At 40.0% G+C, this 23,183-nt stretch overlaps 1 protein-coding gene across 1 annotated transcript; it reads left to right on the top strand.

The window, feature by feature from the left end:
• The first annotated feature begins 2,282 nt into the window (after nt 1-2,282).
• On the top strand, nt 2,283-18,704 carry ehd3 (EH-domain containing 3). The gene is made up of 8 exons (XM_084560502.1): nt 2,283-3,475; nt 7,617-7,793; nt 8,353-8,450; nt 12,943-13,084; nt 13,456-13,555; nt 13,761-13,931; nt 15,497-15,661; nt 15,747-18,704. Exons 1-8 carry the CDS (start codon nt 3,249-3,251, stop codon nt 16,272-16,274), a joined length of 1,608 nt encoding a protein of 535 aa, XP_084416628.1. The 5' UTR covers nt 2,283-3,248; the 3' UTR covers nt 16,275-18,704.
• The last annotated feature ends 4,479 nt before the right edge of the window (nt 18,705-23,183 follow it).

Here is a 23,183-nt window from a genome sequence, read left to right as displayed (position 1 = left end):
GGAATGATCGAATGCGCAAGAAGGCAGAGCTCATGACCATGGATAACTGCAGGGAGCTGGACAGACTAAATAACCTATTCCGAGGTTGATGAGTTGGATGCTTCTAGATGATGTAAATGTATATGAATAGATGTGTATGTTCATGATTTTTAAAAGAAAGAATCTTTACACTAGGAGCAAAAAACTAATGATATAGTTTAGCTCTGTTACTGAAGTTATAATATGTCCCTCCTCGTATCCCCTTGGAACTGCTCCTCTTCCTCACTCCATCCTGACCCCAGGGATTGCCTTGTTATATCATATTGAACCAATCTACACACACTGTAGAAAGCCCCACACCTTTTATCTTCTTTTTTTTTTTTAACTCTGCTTTTCTTGTGTTTTCCTGGAAACAAGAAGGATAAGGACATTTGATTGTAAAGGCATATGCTGAGTAGTGTCATCCTGAGAGGCATTCAGCACAAGCAAGTTACTCTCTTAAGAACCACAAACAGCTTTTGGCATCATCTGCTTGTCATAAATACAAAGAGACATGGTTCATCTGGGGGCACTTTCAGACAAAAGAAGGAAATATAAAACATACCAGAATACTTGTTTTAGCTGCCTACTCACCTCCACGCGTGGATGAAGATCAACAGATCATGAAGAGTGACTTTGCTACTAGAGAACATTTTATATTGTCCACTCCAAAATGTGAAGCTGGTTGGGACTATACATGGAAGGACACTGGAACTGTTCATTCAAGCGGTTGTACATTTTCATCTTTTGAATGTTTATGCAGTAATTTAAGTAACTATAGACACAAGGGTTTTCTTCAGTGCTCGACTAATCATTTAAATAAAGTAAAATTGTTACCATAGATTGTGTGGAGTTATCTCGTAATCTGCACAAATTCAAAAAGCTGCAATGGAGATTTTAATTTACTTAAATTTCTGCTGCTGCTCCAATATAGCGGATGTTAATAGAATTTGAGTAATGGATTATTTTGTTATTTTTTTTTTTTATTTAGTGTTTGTAGATTACCCTTAGTAACTGGGCCAGTACTGCACAAAATCTAACCGCAAATGTAATTTTGAGATACAAAACAAAATGTAAATTTCATTTAAATACATTTTATTGTCCTGGATGTTGAATTTCAGATAATTAAAAATGCATGCATGGGTAAATAAAATAGCTAGTAATGTTGAATGATGCATCTCCATATCAACACTGATGCTAGTTGGATACGTGTTGCCGTTACCATGGAAATCAGAACCGAAATGACACAACATTAAGCTTTTATCGTAAGTGCAGAGGTGCCATATCAATGGCAGGTATTCAAGTGTATTTCTCAAGCATGTTTATTTATCCCACTGTGGGATAAATTAAAGGATTATCCTAGATAAAAATAGATCTTAATTTTAAAATAACAATTTCAGTCCTACCTTCTATTTCTTTTGGCCTGCATCTTTACATTAAATGTGTATTTTACAAACAAAATGCCAGCCGAGCGATGATCTAATGAAGTAGCCTAATATTATTAATATTTCCTGTTTGTATCGAAGACTCTTCCTGTGATTCAACCTCAGTCATTACTCTCCAACCTTTTCACCTTGTTATATTAATTTCTGTGTATTTATTGATGCTGTTATTACCTTTTTTTTTAAATTTTTTGAGTAGATTCAGAAATTTACAAAGAATATACAAATTAAATTTACAATACACATTTAATTCACTTGGACTTATAATAAGATACATAATATATACACAAATAATAATGATTTAAACAGTCTTTTTAAAAGGTTTCTACATATAGACACAAAACAAAATTAAAAACAAAACAAAACATTAATGTTACATTAATGTTGCAGACGTTGTTTTTGGTTCCTATCGGTTTCCTGAATATATACGTTCGTGTGTGAATGTGTAAATGAGAGGCATTAACTTATAGTACTTTGTAGAAGACGCTTAATAAAGTTCACTCCATTGACTCGTATTGGCTCGCGGGACAAAGCTGCCTCCTCCAATATGGCGGCGACGTTGACGTATCGTAACAACGGGCCAACCCGCTCAATGAGACGTCTACGTATGTATGTGTCGTCTCCGGCTCCCTCATCCAACATGGCGTCGTCCTGGCCGACTTCATCTCCAGCTCCCGCATCACTGGGCGGGACCGCGGTGGGTCGGGCTGCCAGACGCTGAGCACTTCCGCCGGGCTCGGGTTTCCTTCGACTCGGCATTTAAATTGAGCTGCAGGACATCAGCTGCTGCTACATTCAGCACCGTGCTGTGGTAGTAAATAATCCGTCAGCGTTGGCTTATCAGGTTGCTCCTATTTTCTGACTCGATAACGACAGTAATAATAGTTAATCCTGAAGAGGTTTGGGTTGTTGTTGTTGTTTTTGGGAGCAGAAGAGCGGGAGCAGTTGAACAATAACGGTGGCTGTGCTGTGACAGCAGCTCGGTGCATCATTTTTGGGATTCCTCTGCTAGCTCCCGGACGAAACTGAACGGCGGTAACGTGATGCTGTGCCCTAGCAGGATGATTTAGACTTTTCTCGACATTTTTTTGTTTACTGAAATAGATTAGTAAACAAAAACAAGCTGTTTCTCGGCTGTGGTGCATACAGTGGCCTGGACCTGGGAGGACTCATGGACTGGATGATGAGAGTGAATGGTCAGGTTTAAATGTAGATGATACATTCACTGATAAATAATCCCAAGGTTTTCTTTCTTTCTTTGTTTTTAATTTGTAGACATTTCTAGAGACTGAATCTTATAATATCCTTCAGCTGAGCTTGATATTAACACACCTGAATATAATCAACAGCAACAGTCACCACCCATTAAGAGCAGGTTAAATCTCATTCAGAATTTCATTTATATATCAGTGCATATTTAGACTGATGTGAGCTAAAAAATAGAATATATATATTTTTTCAAGATACATTTGCAAAATTCTTTTAGACTTGTGAACATTTCCATTAAAAACAGCCTAGAGGCAGAACAATATCAAATAGTGTTTGCTTGTACGCCTTGTTTTTCGGGCGTAAATAAAGTTTTTATTTACCTTCAAAGAAGTTTAGGTTTTAACTTCATCTTATTTTTAGTTTTTAATTAATTTTGTGCGGAAATACCGTCTTGGAGCTTCACCTTAAGACACAAATTTATTGACTCAAACACTGAATAAGGTGACACAAGTGTCCAGCTGATCAACAAACTGCGCCTATTGGAGGCTTGACTAGTCCAGCCACAAGCGACCAGCAGCAATGTTCAGCTGGCTTGGAACCGACGACAGGAGGAAGAAGGAGCCGGAGGTCTTTCAGACTGTCAGCGATGGACTGAAGAAGCTCTACAAAACCAAACTCCTGCCGCTGGAGGAGACCTACAAGTTTCATGAGTTCCACTCCCCGGCGCTGGAGGATGCTGACTTTGACAACAAGCCCATGGTCTTACTGGTGGGACAGTACTCCACTGGAAAGACGAGCTTCATACGGTGAGAAAACTGCACATGCACTCGTTTTAGAAAGGGAAATCGCACACAAACGCATGAGAGAGAGGCCATCAGAAAGATAGAAGGGGGAGATGCTGTCACACCCAAACTGACTCCTCCAGCAGTTTGACAGAAAAAAAACAAAGAATTCATGGAGAACCGCAAAGAGATGCTATAAAACACAAATAGAATAGAAAACAATCTAAAAGGGAATATGAAAAACATAAACATCAGCCACTCGGCCTAACTGAGCAGCCACACCTCTGCAAGCTTTATTGAATCCATAAAAAGTTTATTTGACAGACACCGTTAACACCCACACACGCAAAACTTGTTGCGTGTGGAGGCATCTCTACATGGCACCGCAGCCTTCCCTGATGACGTGTGTGTGCTATACATACTTATGCATATGGAAGATCAAGCTGACAGAAGGACATTAGTGGCTACAGGGTGTGGCGTAAATAAATGTCCTCCCTTCACTTCAGATGAAGTTCATGATACATTCATGCAGGGGCCAAAAATAGTAATTTCATCTTGTCATTTTATTCATTAGAAAGCAAAAAAACATTGATTGCTTTCTTGTTTATTGCTGACTCCAGAAACTAAAGCTGCGTTAATACTTGTGTAATCTCCAGGACAGACATTTGTCACAGATTTGCTGTTTCTGATCAGACCATCAGTGTTTATCGATAGAGAGATATGCTGTGATGTATGAACCCGCCATCAGGGCTCATGCTGAGCTGTCCCGCCCTGAGGCTACGTCAAAATCCTTTACATCATGGGGAAAAGTATACGAATGTGGGCGTTGTTGTTGATTAAACTGACTGAACTAATTAACTGGCTTCTTGACGGTAGACGTTCGATTAAATTACTCTGGACAGCCTCCTCTTTCCTGCACCAACGTTTTCTGTGTTATTGCACCTACTGTCTGTGTGTTGTTGTTGTTGTTGCGCATTAATATTTAATGCACACATCTTGATAATAATCCTTTTAAAGCCGCAGTCGATGCTTACTTTTTACTTTACCTCAGCCGTGTTCAAAGTTCTGCCGGAGCATTTGACCTGGAGTATGTCTGGAACTGGTGTGGATAGTGAGAAATGTTAGCAGCTGTGTGTCGGGTCCCTTATTGAGCTGCAGGGCTGCTCCTCACATCTTGCCCTTCTGACACACACACACACACACTTGCATGGCATAATAGGAGGTAATTAGTGTGTTAAGCCTTTGAAAGCCAGAGAGAGGATGCTGTTACTGACTTCCTGCTTGACCACGCAGACATCCCTGCTTGACCACGCAGACATCCCTGCTCTCTCTTCTTCCTCTTCTTGTGTCCGATCACTTTGATGCTGTCTTTTCCTCTCTCTCTCTCTTTCTCGTTGTCACTGATGACAATGCTCCCAGTCAGCAGCCTGACCCCCGCTCCAGCAGCACTGTAGCAGTAAGATGCAGAATGTACAAACTGCTGAGTAACTATTGGTCGTAGCTGCTGCACTCACAGCCTCTCTGTAACTTCATACCTCAAGAGTATCACTCTGGCTCTCTTTCTTTGTCAGAAGCACATTTTCCTAGATACATTACCAAGGCCAAGACTTGAAAATAATGTGTCTATTTAAAAGAGCCTCAATGAATGTCTTTTTATTGAAATCATATTGCGTGGGAGTTAAAAGAAAGAATAAATGAATGGAAGACAAGGTGCGGATAATAAGTAATGGAGCTCTTCTACCTCTGCAGTTATTCACAGATCAGCAACCAGAGCCTGTCTTCAGTTTTGCGCTGAATATATTGATTTTCTTCAGTCCCACAGTTTCATCTGGGCACTGTCATAATGTGAAAAACTTGTCTTTACTCTGCTACATCTTTAAAGTGCTCCAAATAAACCGGATAAGATGTAACTTCGAGGTTTTGAGTTTGTGAAACTTTTATCCGTTTGATCTTAGTGTCAGGAAATTAACAACCTGCACAGAATGCAAAATAAGATCCTGAGGGCTGATACGTGTGTGTGATCTGCACACAGATGTAGTGTTTCTGTGACATCTAACACACAAGATTTTAGATGCACATACTTGTGCATATGCATTGCGTAACGTCTTTCCAGAGAGGAAGGCTCTGCACAGACACGTGTGCATAGGGATGGCTCTACCAGGCACTACTGGATCCTCTGACAAGTTGTGCGTGTTTGTCTATAGGGGAACCATCCTTACATCTGGCAGCAGTTAAAATGCACACACATCCCATATATACACACTTCAAGGGTATGACCCTTCTAGCTGTAAATCACTTGCCTTAATCCCTGTTTTATGGTCTGTGTTAACATTGTTGGGATTGTGAAACTCAACAGAAACACACTAATCTTCATTTGCAAGATGTGTGATGTCACTGCATTAACAGCTGAGGTTTTGCCCTTTAACTCCTAAACCATGTGAGATGTAAGTCAGCTGTGTTGCTGCGTCAAAGGATTGTTCATTTGTAAGTCAAAGATAAAACTTTTTGGCAGCAAAAGAAAATTCACAAATTGGATTTCTTTAGAGAACCGATTATAGGTCTCCTAAAGAATGTGCCCAGTTCAAACCATGCATGTATAACTTTTTATGTTCCTGTCTGTAAATATTTTTCAGCTCAGCTGTTTTGGTTGTCGGTAGGCAAATGTTTTACCATTCATTCTCTCAGAAGAGGAAGAGCAAAACCAAATTCTCACACAATCTCCTCTTAGACCAGTCTGGATATTTTCTGTGTGATCATGACTTTGTGATCTGTCCCAGCACAAAATAATTGCAGCTGACGGTTTGAGGTTCTGCTGCAGAATACTGAATTGATCTTTACAGATCTTTTCTGCAGTTTATTAGTTCACATTTGCCGTGAGACAGCTCTGACAGTAATCACAGGGATCTTAAGTCAAATACCTCACATTCTTAGCTTTAAACAGATTGAAAAGTTGGCTTCATATCTTAAAGGAATAGTTTCACATTTTGAGAAATATATACTTGTGATTTATATCACACTCTTGGGACTTGGGACTCTAGGATCAGTGGTTCAAATTCCCTCTCTATCCATGGCTGAAGTGTCCTTGATTAAAGCATCTAACCCCTAAACTGCTCTCTGGGTACCTTGGATGGTTGATCACTGCTCCAAGTGGATGGGTTAAATGCAGAGCAGAAATCCTTATATGCGCATATATACTTGGCCAATAAAGCCAAGTATAAATATGATTTGCATTTAAGTTAAGACTGGAAACAACTAACTGTTTTTAGATTTTAACTGCACCTATCCACCACTGGATCAAGTCTAGTCAGTTTTATTACTACAGTCCAACATCACCAATCCCATATAAGTTAATATATTAAAAACATGCATGGCTAACAGTGATTAAACTGAAGTTGCATCTGTTCACATTTTTACACTCCAAACCTCAGTTAATCTTGTTCATTTACACTGAGTGACTGTGGTTTGGTCAGATTTGACTGACACTGACCAAACAACCCACAAACTGAAATACTGATTCATTCTGATTAGAAACTAGATGTACATTTTTCTTGTTTTGTTTTTGCTACTGGAAATCACCAGAATTGTTCAACTCTTCCTCATGCTTTGCTCACTGTAAGGCACTGCTTGAGAATAATACATTTCCAGGGGCTTAAATTGACAAAACTCACCTTCAAACGGCCCTTTCTTGGTCCATGCGGGTAGCAGCAAACTCAATACTGCTTGTTTTGGAGCTGGTGCGTGGCAGCCATCCAGCTTATGATCATGCACAGTTCCCCTAATCTTTGTTCCAGCAGAGTCTAATTCAAGGCAGACCTGTGGGACTGCGGCTCACCATTCAGACTAATTTCCTTTCAGCAAAATCATTATGAAAAAGCACTTCTGTCAAATTAGAGGTTGCAGATGTCATGCACATCTGTCCTGCTACTGGATTCAGCCTATGGATAATGTTAAGTTACTCTTTAAATACGTTTTTCTTTAAGATGGATATCATGTCATTTATGCCTCACAGTGCCCCTACAATACTATTGTTTGTCTCAGATAAAATTCCCTCGAAGGATTATTCCAACATACCGAAATGTCATTTGTGCATGGTTGGATTATAGCTGATCAAAACTATCTCTTATCCTGTTTAGTTTGACGCTATTTCCTCTTATCTCACCTGCAGCTACCTGCTGGAGCAGGATTTTCCTGGAATGCGCATTGGCCCTGAACCCACCACGGATTCCTTCATCGCGGTGATGCACGGCGACACAGAAGGAGTCATCCCCGGCAACGCTTTGGTGGTTGACCCCAAGAAGCCCTTCAGAAAGCTGAACGCATTTGGAAACGCCTTCCTCAACAGGTAGAAGTTGGTGCACACTCAGTGGAAACGCACACATTGGAAGTTGTTGGTTGATGTCTTTGGTGTGTGCAGTAAAAAGGCAAAATGTTATACGAAGGTGAAGTATGTAAACATGGAGGGGAAGACTGGGGAGGACAGTGGAGAAGACAGAGCAACCAGAGTACAAGTGAGAATCAACACCACAGCGCTACATTCCTGGGTGATTGAATTTCCCTCTGCTCGCTGGTCAGGCTTTTCTCTCTTAATGGCTGCCTTGTGTTTGTGGAACAGAGAGAGATACAGCCAGTCATCTTTGCAGAATCATCCCCCTGGAAAAAGGAGACTGCCAAAAACTCTTTACTCTTGCAGTAGTGTCCTCAGAAATGCTTAGTGCCAGTGGGGATTAGAGGGTTCACACTGACCGCTTAACCTGTTCATATTTATTCAGCTGGAGAGAAATAGGGAGAGCAGCAGAGATAGAGGAGAGTGGATAAGGGAGGTAGAGGTCTGGTGTGGGATGATGTTTGTTATTGAAACACTTTACACTTCTGTCCTGATCTTCTCCTCTCTCTGCGTGTAGGTTTGTGTGTGCCCAGCTTCCTAACCCAGTGCTGGAAAGCATCAGTGTGATCGACACACCAGGGATTCTGTCTGGAGAGAAACAGAGAATCAGTCGAGGTAAGAGACACACACACACACACACACACACACACACTTGTGTTTTTCCTCTGTTTATGTTGGTGTGTGAGTGTGTGTGTGTGGGCGTTCGTTCACTGGACCCATTCAGCTGCAGCCCCCTAGTCTCACTGAACTCTGAACTACAATGTCAGCGTTTCCTTTGCACATTTGTGTCTGTGTGTTTATTTTAGCTTTTTCTATCAGGAGGATTATGCTTCATTCATTTCAAAGAACAGGAAGCAGTGACAAGAAAGATGAGCTTTAATGTGCTCTCTCACACACACACACACACACACACATCCATGCAAACAGCTTTCCTTTTAATATTTTTACTCTACTAAATAAATTTAAAGCTCTACAAACAGAGCTGCAGATTTAAGACCACTTACAGTGTCTGATATACAGAAACTGCAACAAGTGGGATTTAGGTGCAGCCAAGAATATGTTTTACATGTCATAAGCACTCCCATCACTTCACTGTTTTACGTCTAATGACGGTAAAAATGCACCTATTGCCAAGTACAGTGGACACCGCTTAAAGTAAGCTCCTCAGTTCAGGTCAAATGGATCACTATAAACGATTATTGGAATTGATCATCATTCTTTTCATGTCATGCTTTCGGTGTCCATGCAGCACCTGCTTCAGATAGCCAGGGTGAACTACTTTGGGGCAAAGTATTTTGTGAGTGCAGTAAAAATTGAGCACTAAATGGTCTACTTAATTGCAATACTTGTTTAAACAGGACTTGTATAGGAATGATTCTTTCACATGTTTTCTCATTCAGCTGGTGATCAATATCAGTTTCCACTGTAGTTACATCTGTTTAGATCTGGCTTAGTAAGAAAATATAGTATTTGTGGCAAATCCTTGTGAAAATATAAAACCCTTTAAGGTATTTAGATATGTGTATATTTTTTTAGCTGAGGGATCTCACCCGTGGTGTGAACTAACATGCAGTGCTAAGAGTGTGAGGATGAAGTTTAGTTTGAACCCCCCAGCTCTCACAAGTTGACACTGTGTCTGTATGTGTCATGGCTGGCATTCCCAAGGCTCAGTGGGGACATTGCCATACCAACTGCTAACTTGAACAAAAGAGGTGGGATAATTAAAGAAAGTGATAATTTATTCTTCCCTACTTTTAGCCCCTCTCCCCATGTCTACCTCTTCTGTTTTGGGTTCTTATGCCAAGTAAGGCCCAAACTATTGGATTGTTGGCATTTATAGTGTTGATATGATAGCAGAACATTGAACGCATCAGTCTCAGTTTGACCAATACATGAGGTATATTTTAATAGAGCTTAATCCATTTACAGTAACATTGTACATAGGTCGGTAGTACATGGAGTAGCAGGGCGGGACTGCATTTAGAGCCGACCCTGGTCCAGGACAAAATATTTCTTACATAACAATAATAAATCACATCATTTTTTTCCACACTTTTGTTTAAAATTTCATAATGATTTCTGCTGCTATGATTTATTTTTATTTTTATTTTTATTTTTTGTATAGTGGCATCTGTAAGCTGCTCCTCTAGGCAGTATTTCTTCTGTTGTTGTGCAGGAGCAGTATCTTGAAATTCTGAAATATACTCAGGCTGTTTTAAATACACAAATTCCCGGTCATTGAGTTCAGCAAATTACATCATTTTGGGGTGTTGGGTCAGCTGAGATCTGGATTTACTTCAGAACCTAAACTTGAAAAATGTTTTGTCATGACAGCGTTGTTGTCTCCAGCTTTTCTATTTGGAAGCAACTGAGAATGAAGTCTGTGAGCGCTAACGAGATTTCAGAATTCTTCATATTAGTAGAAGTAGCTGAGCTGAAACAGACCCACATCAGTTCTGTTTTACTCAGTCTTTTTAGTCATAGTGTCTCATGAATGTGTTGTCAAACCAAATAAACAACACGTGAGGTGAGACCGTGCTATTGTTTGTTGGATGACAAAAAAAAACAAAAAACAGGCTAAATCTAAACTACTGAGTCAGCACAGCTGTGTTTTCTCTGGGGACACTGTGTGTGTGAGTGGGTGTGTGTGGTGAAATTGTTGTTTGTGTGTGTTCATTGTCTTTCATCCATTTCCATCCGTATGTGTAGTATATGTTTCTGTGTTTTCATTTCTGTGTATATCTGCCTGCTTTATTTGTGTGTGTGTGTGTGTGTTACCAGAGGAGGAGTTGTCAGGCTATAGATGCCTACGTAGATGTCCGTATGGAGGTATTGTAGATAATAAATCTTGGCATTGACCAGCTGTAAAAAAACAAACAAACAAAAAACTATGCAAATGGATATCTTGGCTTTGAAGAATTTATCGGCTGTTCTTCACCAGGCTTGTCACATGGCTTTGGAAAAAATGTGTTTGTCTCTGAGTTGTTAGTCAGTACTTAGATGTAGAAGTCACATTCACAACCTCATCCTGTCGAGGGAACTGACATATTTAATGTCGCCATTTGTTTGTAGCAGCAGGGCCTTATAATGGCAATAAGAGTTCTGGCCGACACTGTCAAAACAAGATGCTACAACAACAGATAGCAAGATTACTTGTCCTTTCAGATTGTGCAGTAAAGAAACACTACACCGCAAAACTGGTGTGTGGGACTTTTACGTATAAATGAACGTCTGTTACGTTCAAGCTCTTGCCAAACAAGCTCACGCAACGCTGATTCATCAAATCTGTATCCGGTAAAGCTGTGCATTTTGCTGTATGGTGTTTTATATCCAGAGTTTATGGCGACGTTCTGGCACATTGGCAGGGATTCGTTTTACAACAAGCAGCAATGATTGTTTCCAGAGCTGAAGAGTAACCGCAGTGACTGAGATTGTTGACTACATCAACTAGGAGTATGAAAGAGCTGGCGGGAAAAATAAAAGTTAGGAGTGTAACTAAGGTTCTATGAATCACCATCTCTGGCGGTCAGGAAGAAAGAAAAAGAACCTAGACAGCTTCCAAGAAAGGTTCTTGATGCTCTAGATAAAACAAGAAGAATCACAGTCTAGCAAAGAAAGACGTCAGTGCTTGTTGGAGAGGACTGAAAGAAGAAGCTGTAGGGACTAAAGGAATACAACATACACATACTGTATGGCAGCAGTGTTTGTATAATTACTCTCACTGCCAGAAGGTGCAGACAAAAACTTGGCTCTGGAGGTAATACATGTGAGAAGTGAACCGAGTGAAGAATAATCTTCAAAAATTCAAAATATCAAGGTATCTGTATCTTTCTTAACACACACAGTTTTTTCTGAAGCGGCTCCGCTCTGTTTATGCCTGACCTAAGACTAAGCTAAAAACCATGTTTTCCATGTTTTACTCGCTTATTGCTACTACTACCTTTTTGCTCACATCCCAGTGAGTAATGATCGCAAACTCAGAAATAGAAATATTCTGTTGGAAGGCCAGTTTTTATCTCTCTGAGTGAAACCCTTGTATCGTGTCAGCATTACCACAAGTTTTGTTAAAAATGTATTGCTACTCCAGAGCATAAATTATTCCTCTGCTCAGAGGAGCAGCAGTGCAGTGAAAAAAAATAAAATATCCATCACAGCTATGTCTGTGAAATCAAATTTTCATATGAAAAATCTGTAGATTTAGGTTATAATTTAAAAGGGATGGCATGTTTTTTTTTTATAAACACAGCTTCAAAAAAGATCCACTTGACATTCCCTGAATTAACATGAAGCTTCTAACAACTGACAGAACGCCTTCTGGTAGTAATCCATTAATAATCATTACTATAGTAACTCATTTACCATTAACTCTGCTTCAGGTGTGTGTCCTTCATGCTTGGTTGGAAATTTGATACCACTAATCCTTCGTTCTTTGTTCTTTGTTCTTGTCTCATATCCTGTGGAATTCCCCCAGGTAAGTTTTGTCCTTGAGTGAGACAGAAAGTCAAAGAAGTCAGTAGTGCAGTCCAACTGACAGGATCAATCAGTGATTAAATAATTCTTGTATTATGGAAGGTTATATGGATTAACATGTTCATCGCTTCATTAGTCCCTTCTTTTGTGAAAAGTATTATTACTACATTGGCCCATTACAGCATAAACACCTCTAAAAGGAGATGGGGTTAAATAACGATGTATAGTTTGGAGTTTCCCCTGTCATAATTTAGTTTAGTTTGAACCTTGGCAGCACCGTCTTCATCAGTAAACAGACATTCTTTTCTCTCAACATGTTGCAATATGGGTGTAATTGTTACTGCCTCATCCCACAGACCAGCAGTCATTGTCAAGGTTTTCATTCTCTGCTGCAGTTGATTTTTCCACTACTCGGATGATATATAATGTTAAACATTGTAAGAATCATAAACCTTAGAGGTAGAATGAATTGTTCCAGTCTTTAATTTGTATTCTATACACCACCAGTCCAAAAGAATGCTATTTTTAAAATGAGAGGAGATTCATTTCTCAGTGGAACACTTTTTTCTTTCTTTTTTATTTTCTCCACTCTCATTTTATTCGTTCTCCGCTCTCCTTCTCTTCCTCTTCCTCTCAGGCTATGACTTTGCAGCTGTCCTGGAGTGGTTTGCAGAGCGAGTGGACAGGATCATATTACTCTTTGACGCCCACAAACTGGACATCTCTGATGAGTTCTCAGAGGTGATTAAGGCTCTGAAGAACCATGAAGACAAGATCAGGTACTGTTAGATTTCCTTGATTTAGTGACCCAAGTTACAGAAATTGGGGGAAAAAAAAGAAAAAAAAAGTTGGAGTTTAAGGTCCCTGTGACCTAACTTTTTTGTAACTCAATAAATCATACTCTCATTATAACAACAAACACACAAATTTCTAATGGAATAAAACTATGAATTTATGGCATTGTATTTTCAAAAGTTTTGTTGTGCTAAAACTTTTAATTTCCCTCAGACTGCATTCAGTATATTATATGATTCTGAACAGACAGCCAATTAAGGTTGATCTATAGTTTCTACTATTAGATCAGCCTTAACTGGGCGTTCATGCAGTATTGATGTGAGTCAAAACTGTTCCCTGCTTTTGCTTTTTCCAGAGTTGTGCTGAACAAAGCTGACCAGATAGAGACCCAGCAGCTGATGAGAGTGTATGGAGCTCTGATGTGGTCACTTGGGAAAATAGTTAACACCCCAGAGGTACGGTAAACTGTAGAATTAAGTTGATATAGTTTCTGCAGTAACTTTCATACAGTTTACTGATGAACATCAGTGTATGTATAACTCAAGGCTTCTGATGCCTTTAAATGCCTTTATTTAAAGACCTTTTACTTATTGTAAGACAAGAATATGTATTGTTTTGGTTGAACCTGCCACTGATTCCTCCTGTCTCATTCACTGACAGGTGATCCGCGTCTATATCGGCTCATTTTGGTCCCATCCGCTGTTGATTCCTGACAACAGGAAGCTGTTCGAAGCAGAGGAGCAGGACTTATTCAAGGACATTCAGTCCTTACCGAGAAATGCAGCACTAAGAAAACTCAATGATCTGATCAAGAGGGCAAGACTGGCCAAGGTAACGTACACCCGGAAGGGCTGGAGATATGTTTAAGCCAGGTGATTCTGTGTTTCAGGAAGTTTTAAATGGCCACTGTCTCATTATGTCAAGGTTTAGAACATTTGATATGTTAACATGTCAGGCTTTTTATACTTTGTGACATAAAGGGACTCCTGCTGACGTGTTTAAATGGTCAATATCACAGATGTGTGTGTGTGTGTTTCCTATTTATTCTCCCAATCACCTGTCCAGCTGTTAACCTTGACAGAAAAAGCTCTTTACTGACACAGAACCAATAGAACCAGACAAATGTGAGTGAGTGAATTATTTCCCGTTTCCTCGCCGGACAGGAAGTCAGGTATGAGAGGCGACAGTCCGCTGCCTGTTGTAGTTTTGAGGAAACGCAGAGGATGTAAACGTGCACACACTCCAATTTGTCTGTGAGAGTTGAGTGCACTTTTCCTGTTTGACAGCTGATAGGGTGTGCGTTTGTTTTGTCGTGAGTTTCAAGGACGCGAGGTGGACTTCTGGAAACACATTTATCACCACAGCAACAGAACAAATACACATTTTCCCAGTACTTTTGCCATGTTTAGTTTGTGCTGAAAATGAAAACAAATGTCAATAAAGGTAATGTGAAAGATTTAGTAGATGACTAATGTGGTTAAAGGAATGCTAAGTGTCCACAGGCTCCATGGTTGCAACAGCATGATGCTACGTTATAGCTATTTCTCAAGTGTTCAACAGCAGTATGATAATTTCTGTGAAGGGTGAGAACACAGCGACATTAAAAATACATTTGGGTTCTTGTGAACGCCGTATCTCAGGAACTTCTTCAAATTTGGCACAAACAGAGATCAAAGTCACAGCGACCACACAAAACATGTTTTTGGCCACAGCTCAAGAATTCGTACACTAATTATGACAGAATTTTCACACAAATATACCGTAATAGGAGTTCACCCTCTTTGCTTTCTCTGGATAACAACTACAACAGGGGGGTCTCCTCATTGGTTCATGCCAATGTTGAGTTTCAGGTGGTTGCTCTGGCACCATATGATGAAGCTCTCTATCAGTCCTCTGTTCTCCGCTGTAAAAATAGGTAAACCGCTTCACGTCCCCATTTCAAGTAAAAATCAGTACGATTTCCATTCCAGTGCAGTTACGATACATTTTAGTCATCTATTCATCATTATCTTTCAATTTAGCAATTTGCATTTCTATGATAACTTAAATAGCCCACACATGCACAAAGAATTAAAAAAAAAAATGACACATGCCGTGTGTTAGCTGTTGCGTTGTGAAGTGGTGTGGAACAGCACAGCAGCCGGTCCCTGACATTTTTGTTGATCTAAAGTGTTGCTACTGTGATTTATCAAGAAATAACTGCAGTGTAAACAGACTCCGTTCCAGAAGAGAGGATCTGCCCAAAGAGCATTTCCAGTGATAAATAAACATATTTTCTGCAGTGTCCAGATGCAACAAATCAAACAGAAAAATCTAAAGGATTAAGCACTGATTTAAAGAAATAGGACTGAACTTTCCCAGTGAAGTTGCTGATGGCTTTCACTCTCCATTAATAGGTCCATGCCTATATCATCAGCTCACTGAAGAAAGACATGCCCTCTGTGTTTGGGAAAGACAACAAGAAGAAAGAGCTGATCGGTAGCCTGGGAGATATCTACAAACGCATTGAAAGAGAGCATCAGATATCACCTGGAGATTTCCCTAATCTGAAGAAGATGCAGGTAAATGGGAAAAGGCATTCTGAGATGAGGTTTAGATTGCATGATTATAAGTCTTGTCATAAACCAGTGGTTTGTTTGCTTCTAGGACCAGCTCCAAGCTCAAGATCTCACCAAGTTCCAGCCTCTGAAATCCAAACTCCTGGAGGCAGTCGACGACATGCTAGCCAATGACATCGCTGGCTTGATGGTCCTGGTCCGGCAAGAGGAAACCCAGCGGCCCAACCAAGTAGTGAAGGGTGGTGCATTCGACGGCACTCTGAACGGCCCGTTCGGCCACGGGTACGGCGAAGGAGCCGGGGAAGGCATCGATGAGGCAGAGTGGGTCGTTGCCCGCGACAAACCTGCATACGATGAGATTTTCTACACGTTATCCCCCGTCAATGGGAAGGTGACGGGAGCCAACGCCAAGAAGGAGATGGTGAAGTCAAAACTGCCCAATACAGTGCTGGGAAAGATCTGGAAGCTGGCAGATATCGATAAGGATGGGATGCTCGACGATGAGGAGTTTGCCTTGGCCAATCACCTGATAAAAGTGAAACTGGAGGGACATGAACTACCATCAGATCTGCCTGCACACCTGGTGCCTCCTTCCAAGAGGAAAATACCTGAATAAATGTAAGATTCCCCATCACCTGCCCCTAAAGCCTGTAAGTAGCCCCGTCCCCACCCCCAGAGGATATTAACCCTATTAAAAGAGGAATCATCCTGTAGCATTACAGCAAATAATTACTAATACTCATTTTCAGTCTGGCTCCGTTGCTGTCATCTTCATGCTTTTACCCTCAAGTGGCAAATACCTGAAGAATTTTAATTAAAAAAATAACAAATGCTTAGTGACTGTGCACACTGGCTACGTATTTTGTGCAAAAAATAAATAAATAAAATAAATGCATAAAATTTCCACCTCTGCAGGGTTTGCCAGCTTTTTAATAGCTATTCAAGTGATAGTATACAAAACAAAAAAGTGAGGTTAGTTGTTAGAGGCAGATGTTAGAGATGTGAGTATAGGAGATTTGGTAATCAATAAAACAAACACTGGATTATAGAAAATTATAAGTTTGAACTACTGGAATGAAAACGGGGGAGATACAACAATGTAATGACAAGAAAGAAGAGAAGACAGCAGAAAAAGACAGATATATATATATATATGCAAAAAAGAAACAGCTTATCCCCATTCATCTGTACCTATGATTAGATCTTCAGTATTATTTTTATTATGTGTATGCCCAGATTACACTGCAGTATTTTACTTGGCTGCCAAAACACTTCAGTCCTTGTACTTCAAAGGCGTGCGTTATTCTTGTCCTCCTGGCACGACTGAGTAGTCTGGCTTTTGTTTCATGGGGACACATAAAACAATGACAAAGATTTCCTGGAAGACGGTGAGGACACGCACACAAACATAAATGTGTAGAAGCAACACAGACACACACACAAAGCCACGACAGAATTATTACCGGTCATAAGGCTTGTAACCAATTATAAGAAAAAAAATGAAAAATGGCTTCAAATGAATGAATAACTTTTTAACGCGATGTGCTGTGTGGAGGTTGGAGTTTATGACCATTGGTGACCGTCACACCTGGATCGACCTTTTGGATTGAAGGAGGAAAATGTTTAACGGCTAACAAGCGGGAGAGAAACTATTAATGATAAATCTCTTTTTATGAGTCTCATTACCATGTGACTGATACTGTGACTATAATGACATACCACGAGTATTGTTTGATCACGAGTGTGCTGACAAGCTCGGTATAAGCGTGGACTTTGAATGTCGTTCGTGGTTCTGTTTGGGCCCATCCTGACTGTTGTATGTATGCATCTGACCACCACATGTATCAGTGTTATTATTTGTAACATATGTGTATTCAGTCATAAGAATTACTCAAGCTACTGAGCAGGGAGTTTTAAGATTGGGCCATGGATAGAGCTGTTTGAAAATACAGATACCAGTATTGGAAATGCCTTAGTTACTTTGAGTACGCCGATCTATGCACCAGTCTGATACCAGGTTTTTCCCAGTGTGAAATATTGCCAAATTGCTAGAGTTTTGCTAGCTGCTGCTAACACTACCAAAAATCAGTACTTCTTTCCCCATGTTAGGGTAGCACAACTTGCTGTGTAGGCAACTGTTTTGATTTCTGGTAGGGTTACCATAGCCACAGTTAGCCAAACAGCAGCAATTTCTGCAATATTTTGCAAATGGCTATCCCCCAAGAGGAACGCTGGTGTTTGCAGCATGCAAAGCTGTAGTTTGGAGGGGTGGCACCAGTGTTGCCACGACACGTCACACAAAAGAGCACAATGATGACACCAAGGCAAAGGGGAAATTGGAATTGGTGGGGGAAAAAAATCAAATAGAGACCTAAAAAGATGTGGAAGAAATTGTTGGTGTCAGACAACAGAAGGAAAGAAGAGTGAATAGTGTAGTCATTAACTGAAAACTTATAATTGATTCTTCTTCTAAAAGTAACTAGATTATCGTCAAGCGATTTATTCAATTTTTTGTGTGTTCACAATAATTGACACAGTTTTTAAAATAGTTTTACCTGCAAATCTGGCTTTGTGGTTCATGTATTTTAAGTTGTATACATGTGTTAAACATAATTTCTCTTTACAATGCTTCTGATATTACTGTAGCGATATGCCAGTATGTGTGTATGTACAGAATATTTCACACTAGGACCATTTGTGTGGTTTGTTACCGAATTATGAGTCTGTCATAGATATAAACACTCCGCTAACTATAACTGGATCGCCATATCATATGGCATCAAATGTAAAGCATGTGCTTTCTGAATAAGGCAGTGTTCACTCCTTGCTGATTTAATAGAACTATATCCAGTTTATGGCCGTTTTATGCCGTTTCTCATATGTTTCTGTGCTGTTACTGTAAATCACATGTACATAAGAAGACTGACTGAATCCTTGAACACAGATCTAAAAATCATCCACGTCATCCTGCGCTCTTTATGCATCACTAACTCATTATTCACTGTTGATCCAGATCGCATAGTAAAATGTGGAAAAAAAAAAAAAAGATGCCTGTTGAATGTGGATGCTCTGCAAAATGACTAAGTTGTTTTCTTGCCCTGACAGATTGCGACACTGAAATCCCGTTGTGGTGGTGAACACATTAGATTAAGTGGAAACACTGGCGTTATGGCGTTCTGTCTGTTTTTAAGATGTTGATGCGTTGCTTAAATGTGTACTTCACTGCTTTTCTGTCAACATAAACAGCCCATAATAAAAATCATGTATTCAACTAACAGAGTCTTGACTATTTTCAGATGAAAGTGATGCATACATGCATACATACATACATACATTAGAATGAACAGAAGTAAATACTGTAGTAAGATTTAGACAATATTTAAATTGGACAACTGTACTGTTAAGTTTAAGGTAGGGACACATGCAAATTACCTATAATAGATGTTACTTAACCTAAAAGATAACAGTTTTCCACTCTGTGTGATCCATAAAAACTAAGAACGATACAGAAATTATATTAAAATGTATTTTCTCTACCAATTGTAACTATGAAATGCATTTAAGAAGTTCTACAAATGGTGAAAAATATGTTGATGAGCTAATGAAAAACAGTAAAGATAACTAATGGTAAGGAATATGAAATTCCTCCATGTTATTTCTCAAGGGTGTTGGTGTTATCTTCACTTTAGGGAGTTTTTTTTTTTTCTATGTAACCCCAAATAAATGATTAGTGAGTGAATATTTCTGCTTTAACTACATTTTAAATGTGTCCTGTATTCACATGAAAGATTTTCACTTTAAATTGTTAAATCGCTACAAATGGCAGGAAACAAACCCTGGGGGGACCAGGAAACCCTGGGACCACAGACATTATTGTACTATCTAGGGAATTCCATGTGTGTGTGAGTGCGCGCGCGTGCGGTGTGTGTGTGTGTGTGTGTGTGGCAGGAAGTCAAAGCATCCCCTCAGACTGTGACATGAAGACCCCTCAAAACACAAACACACTCACACCATATGAAGGGAAGATGCAGCACTCTCTTTTCTCACACAGGAAGTTCTGTTCTTGTCCACCATTTCCTGTCTGTCCCACCTTGACCCCTCTCACACTGTCTCTTAACGACAAACATGCATCCTCCATCATACACTAAAGTCAATTAAAAAAAATAAAAAAAGCCTCTTTGATGCCATTTATACATTTAAAGAATAGAGAGTAATTAAAGTTTCAACACTTCTTAGTCACTCAGCAACAGTGTAGCTCTTCTTATTCTCTTCTATCTCTCTCTCTGTCTCTGTTCTCTTACAGCTATCTTTCTGAGGACTGGTTTTAGACCATCGGAGTGAGGACATTTGTGCAAAGTGAGGACAGTCTTCGCTTCACAAGGCAGTTTGAGGGCAAAAGACTCAGTTTTAGGGTAAATGATACAATTAGATTATGACTAAGATTTGGCTTAGGGACTTAGTTGAGATGGGTAGGGTTAGGGTAGGGGGCTAGGGAATTATGTCGGAATTATGAATAACTGCTGCTCTTGCTATTTTAAGTAGGGTATTTATGTTTCTTTCTTTCCTGGATAAAATGTGACACAATGACAAAGAGAGGCTGGTAATAGACTAGGGAAAGAGAGAGAGAGAGACAGACAGTGAGAGGCAGGAACATTCTGAGTCAGAGACAGCTGAAATGTGTTTGTCTCTGGTTTTGGTGTTTTGTTTTAGTATTTTATCTTTCCAGAAGGAAAGCGCAGTATATCTTGAACCGGTTTGTCAGTTGTAATAAATGTGAGATATCTGTCAACGGTGATGTATGGACATGTGTGTGTGCGTGTTTGGGTGCAGTGAATGTGTGTGATTGATGCGTGTGTTTGTCTGGTGGAGATGCACGCATGAGGAAGCTATACATCAGGATACACGCCCAGATACACAAGGGAAGTGGAATTTGAGAACACTGGGTGGGTATGATGCCCTCACATGCACACACACACACACACACATTTGCCTCAGTTGTCATAAGGGCAAGAAAAGAAAGGTCACACTGTATGTTGTATAATGGGAGGACTTAATCATGAGTGATGTACAGTTTTCCAACATACCACTGCTTGATCTTATAAAACTATCCATCCATCTAGGAGTGGATTATCTCACATCCACTCCTACAGCCAATTTAGAACCACCAGCTTTCCAAATAGGCATGTTTTTGGACTATGGAAGGAAGCTGGAGCACCCACACAAAACACAACACAGGCACAGGAAGAACGAGCATAAGCAGCACAGAAAGACCCACGGCACATTCAAACCTAGACCCTTCTTTCTGTGAGGTAACAACATGAACAACTTCACCACCTCCTTCACACCTTCTCGTCATTAGTTGTCCGTTATTGCAAATACTCTTTAAGATTCATAAAAGTCTCATTAAATGTCCTATTTTCATTTGTTTGTTGCAATTTAATGTGTGGACTTTGTTATAAATGACTGAATATGACCACCTTCCTAGCATTGTGTACGTCTCTGTTGTGCCTCCAAAACAGTTGTGTCTCATCAGAGAATGGACATGGGCCTTCTGAGGGTGTCCTGTGGTGTCTGACAACAGAATGTTGTTAGTGGGGGGCCTTTGGGTTCTATGGGTTGAGGGGAGGGGCCTCTGTGGATCATCCTACAGATACTTGATCAGTTTGGGATCTAGTGAATTTGGAGGCCAGGTCAACACCTTGTGCTGTTCTTCATGTTTTTTGAGTTGTTCCTAAAGCGTTTTTGTGTGTGTGTCTGTGTCAGGCTGCATCCTGCTGGGGATGGCTGCTGCCATCAAGGAGTGTCATTGCTATGGGGTGGGGGTGCCTGGTCTGGTCTAGGTGGGTGCTACATGTCTAAATAACATTTGCATGAATGCCAGGTCCTAAAGTTTCCCAGCAGAACATTTAATTGTCACAAGATGGTCAATGTTACTTGGTTTTCCTGTCAGTGGTTTTAATGTTGTGGCTAATTGGTGTATATTCGTGTATGTCCACTGTATATGTATAGAACTGGTTTAAATCTGAAGAAGTCTGAACATTGTATAGAAAGAGTGATTTGAATTTTTCTTGTGTTCTTAATCTTTGTGTAATTGATCTGTTGGGATTTTTTTTCTCTGTTAAATTCCAACTTGCGCAAAAAGGCTAAAAGTCATGACATCTGGAATTTTTGAGGTCAGATGCCTGCCTACACGTTGAAGTCAAACCACTCTTCCTCATTTGGTTTGTTTTAAATTTCCAAACACTTCTATAAATTCCAGATAACACTTATAGGTAAATATTTTTAAAGTCATGACAGGTAGAGTCAGAAATAACTAGTTGGCTTTCTCCCTTGTGTCTATTAATATTTGTAGCAGTCCTTTCCGCTGTAGACCCGAGGAGGCCTGCAGTCAGACATGCCCTGTCTACATGATGCATGGTCTGGTCAGCTGCTTCTTTTCCTCTGCCAGTGATAAGATTTACCGTGAGGACTGGTTGTGAGTTCACACCATCCCTCAAGCACCTTTCTACTTCATGTAGGTACCATGACCAACCAATAGGAGTCACTAGTGCTTCAACAAGAAAATAACCTTCACTTTTACACAGTCAAATCCTACCAGATTTGATCATCTAACCACATTAAGGTCCACCTGTTCCTCTCAATCAGCCGTGGTTGGGTATAATGACACATCCTCTTGTGACTCACTGATAGTACAGTATGTGTGCGTGACTGAGGGTGGAGCAGTCACAATGTTTGCCGAGCGTTGACACCTTGCCGCTAATTACTCTCTGTCTCCATGGTGACACAAAGTGTGAGAGCAGAGGCTGATAACAAAAGAAAATACGAATTGAAAAAATTAGAGGTGCACACTGTCCACCTTAAAAGTCTACCATTTGAGGATTAAAACTTGTTAGGACTTTGTTTTAGGGTAAGGTTACCAATCAGATAATGCTGATGATGAAGTGCTTACTTGAGATTGTTACAGTTAGGTTAGGGTAAAGGGATAGTGAATGCATTTTGTCAATAGGAAGTCAACTTAAAGATAGAAACACACGTTTGTGTGTGTTTTTGTCCTTATGTGCACGTGTGAGTGTTAAAAATAATCCCAAATCCTGGTGACCATTCCTTGAACCTCTTCCTGCCTTCAACAGAGGCCATGGACGAGGTCAACATCCTGTGAAAATACGTACACACACGCAGACATTAATTTAGTCATTTTTTTTTTAATGAATTTTGGGAATCTTGCCAAACAAGTCTGACCTTTGACCCTTAGAATCCTTTCCCACTTGTCTGAAATGGACAAATAAACGTTACTGTTATGTTAAATTATGAATGCCGTAATGCTCAATATCTCAAAAATTATGTTCTTGCTTCTGGGAGGTGAGGCCCGCCTAAAAAGGCAGATCCAAGATAAATCAGTAATATCTCCAACAATATCAGGTCCATGCACATGGCCCTGGTCTCTATGGACAAGTCGTCACAGAATGGATTTCCACTGTTAGTAACATTGTGGCTTTTACTTTGCCTGATTAATTTGTGACTAAAG

The sequence above is a fragment of the Chelon labrosus genome, assembly GCF_963514085.1.
Source record: "Chelon labrosus genome assembly, chromosome: 14".
In the NCBI taxonomy this organism is placed as follows: Eukaryota; Metazoa; Chordata; class Actinopteri; order Mugiliformes; family Mugilidae; genus Chelon; species Chelon labrosus.
This window is presented reverse-complemented; position numbering and strand designations above follow the sequence as displayed.

Bases quoted from the DNA above. Each gene is read 5' to 3' on its own strand.
- ehd3 (XM_084560502.1), top strand. From the start codon at position 3,249: ATGTTCAGCTGGCTTGGAACCGACGACAGGAGGAAGAAGGAGCCGGAG. The intron at 3,476-7,616 runs GTGAGAAAACTG...TCTCACCTGCAG, and splicing joins GGAAAGACGAGCTTCATACG to CTACCTGCTGGAGCAGGATT. The intron at 15,662-15,746 runs GTAAATGGGAAA...GTTTGCTTCTAG, and splicing joins CTAATCTGAAGAAGATGCAG to GACCAGCTCCAAGCTCAAGA.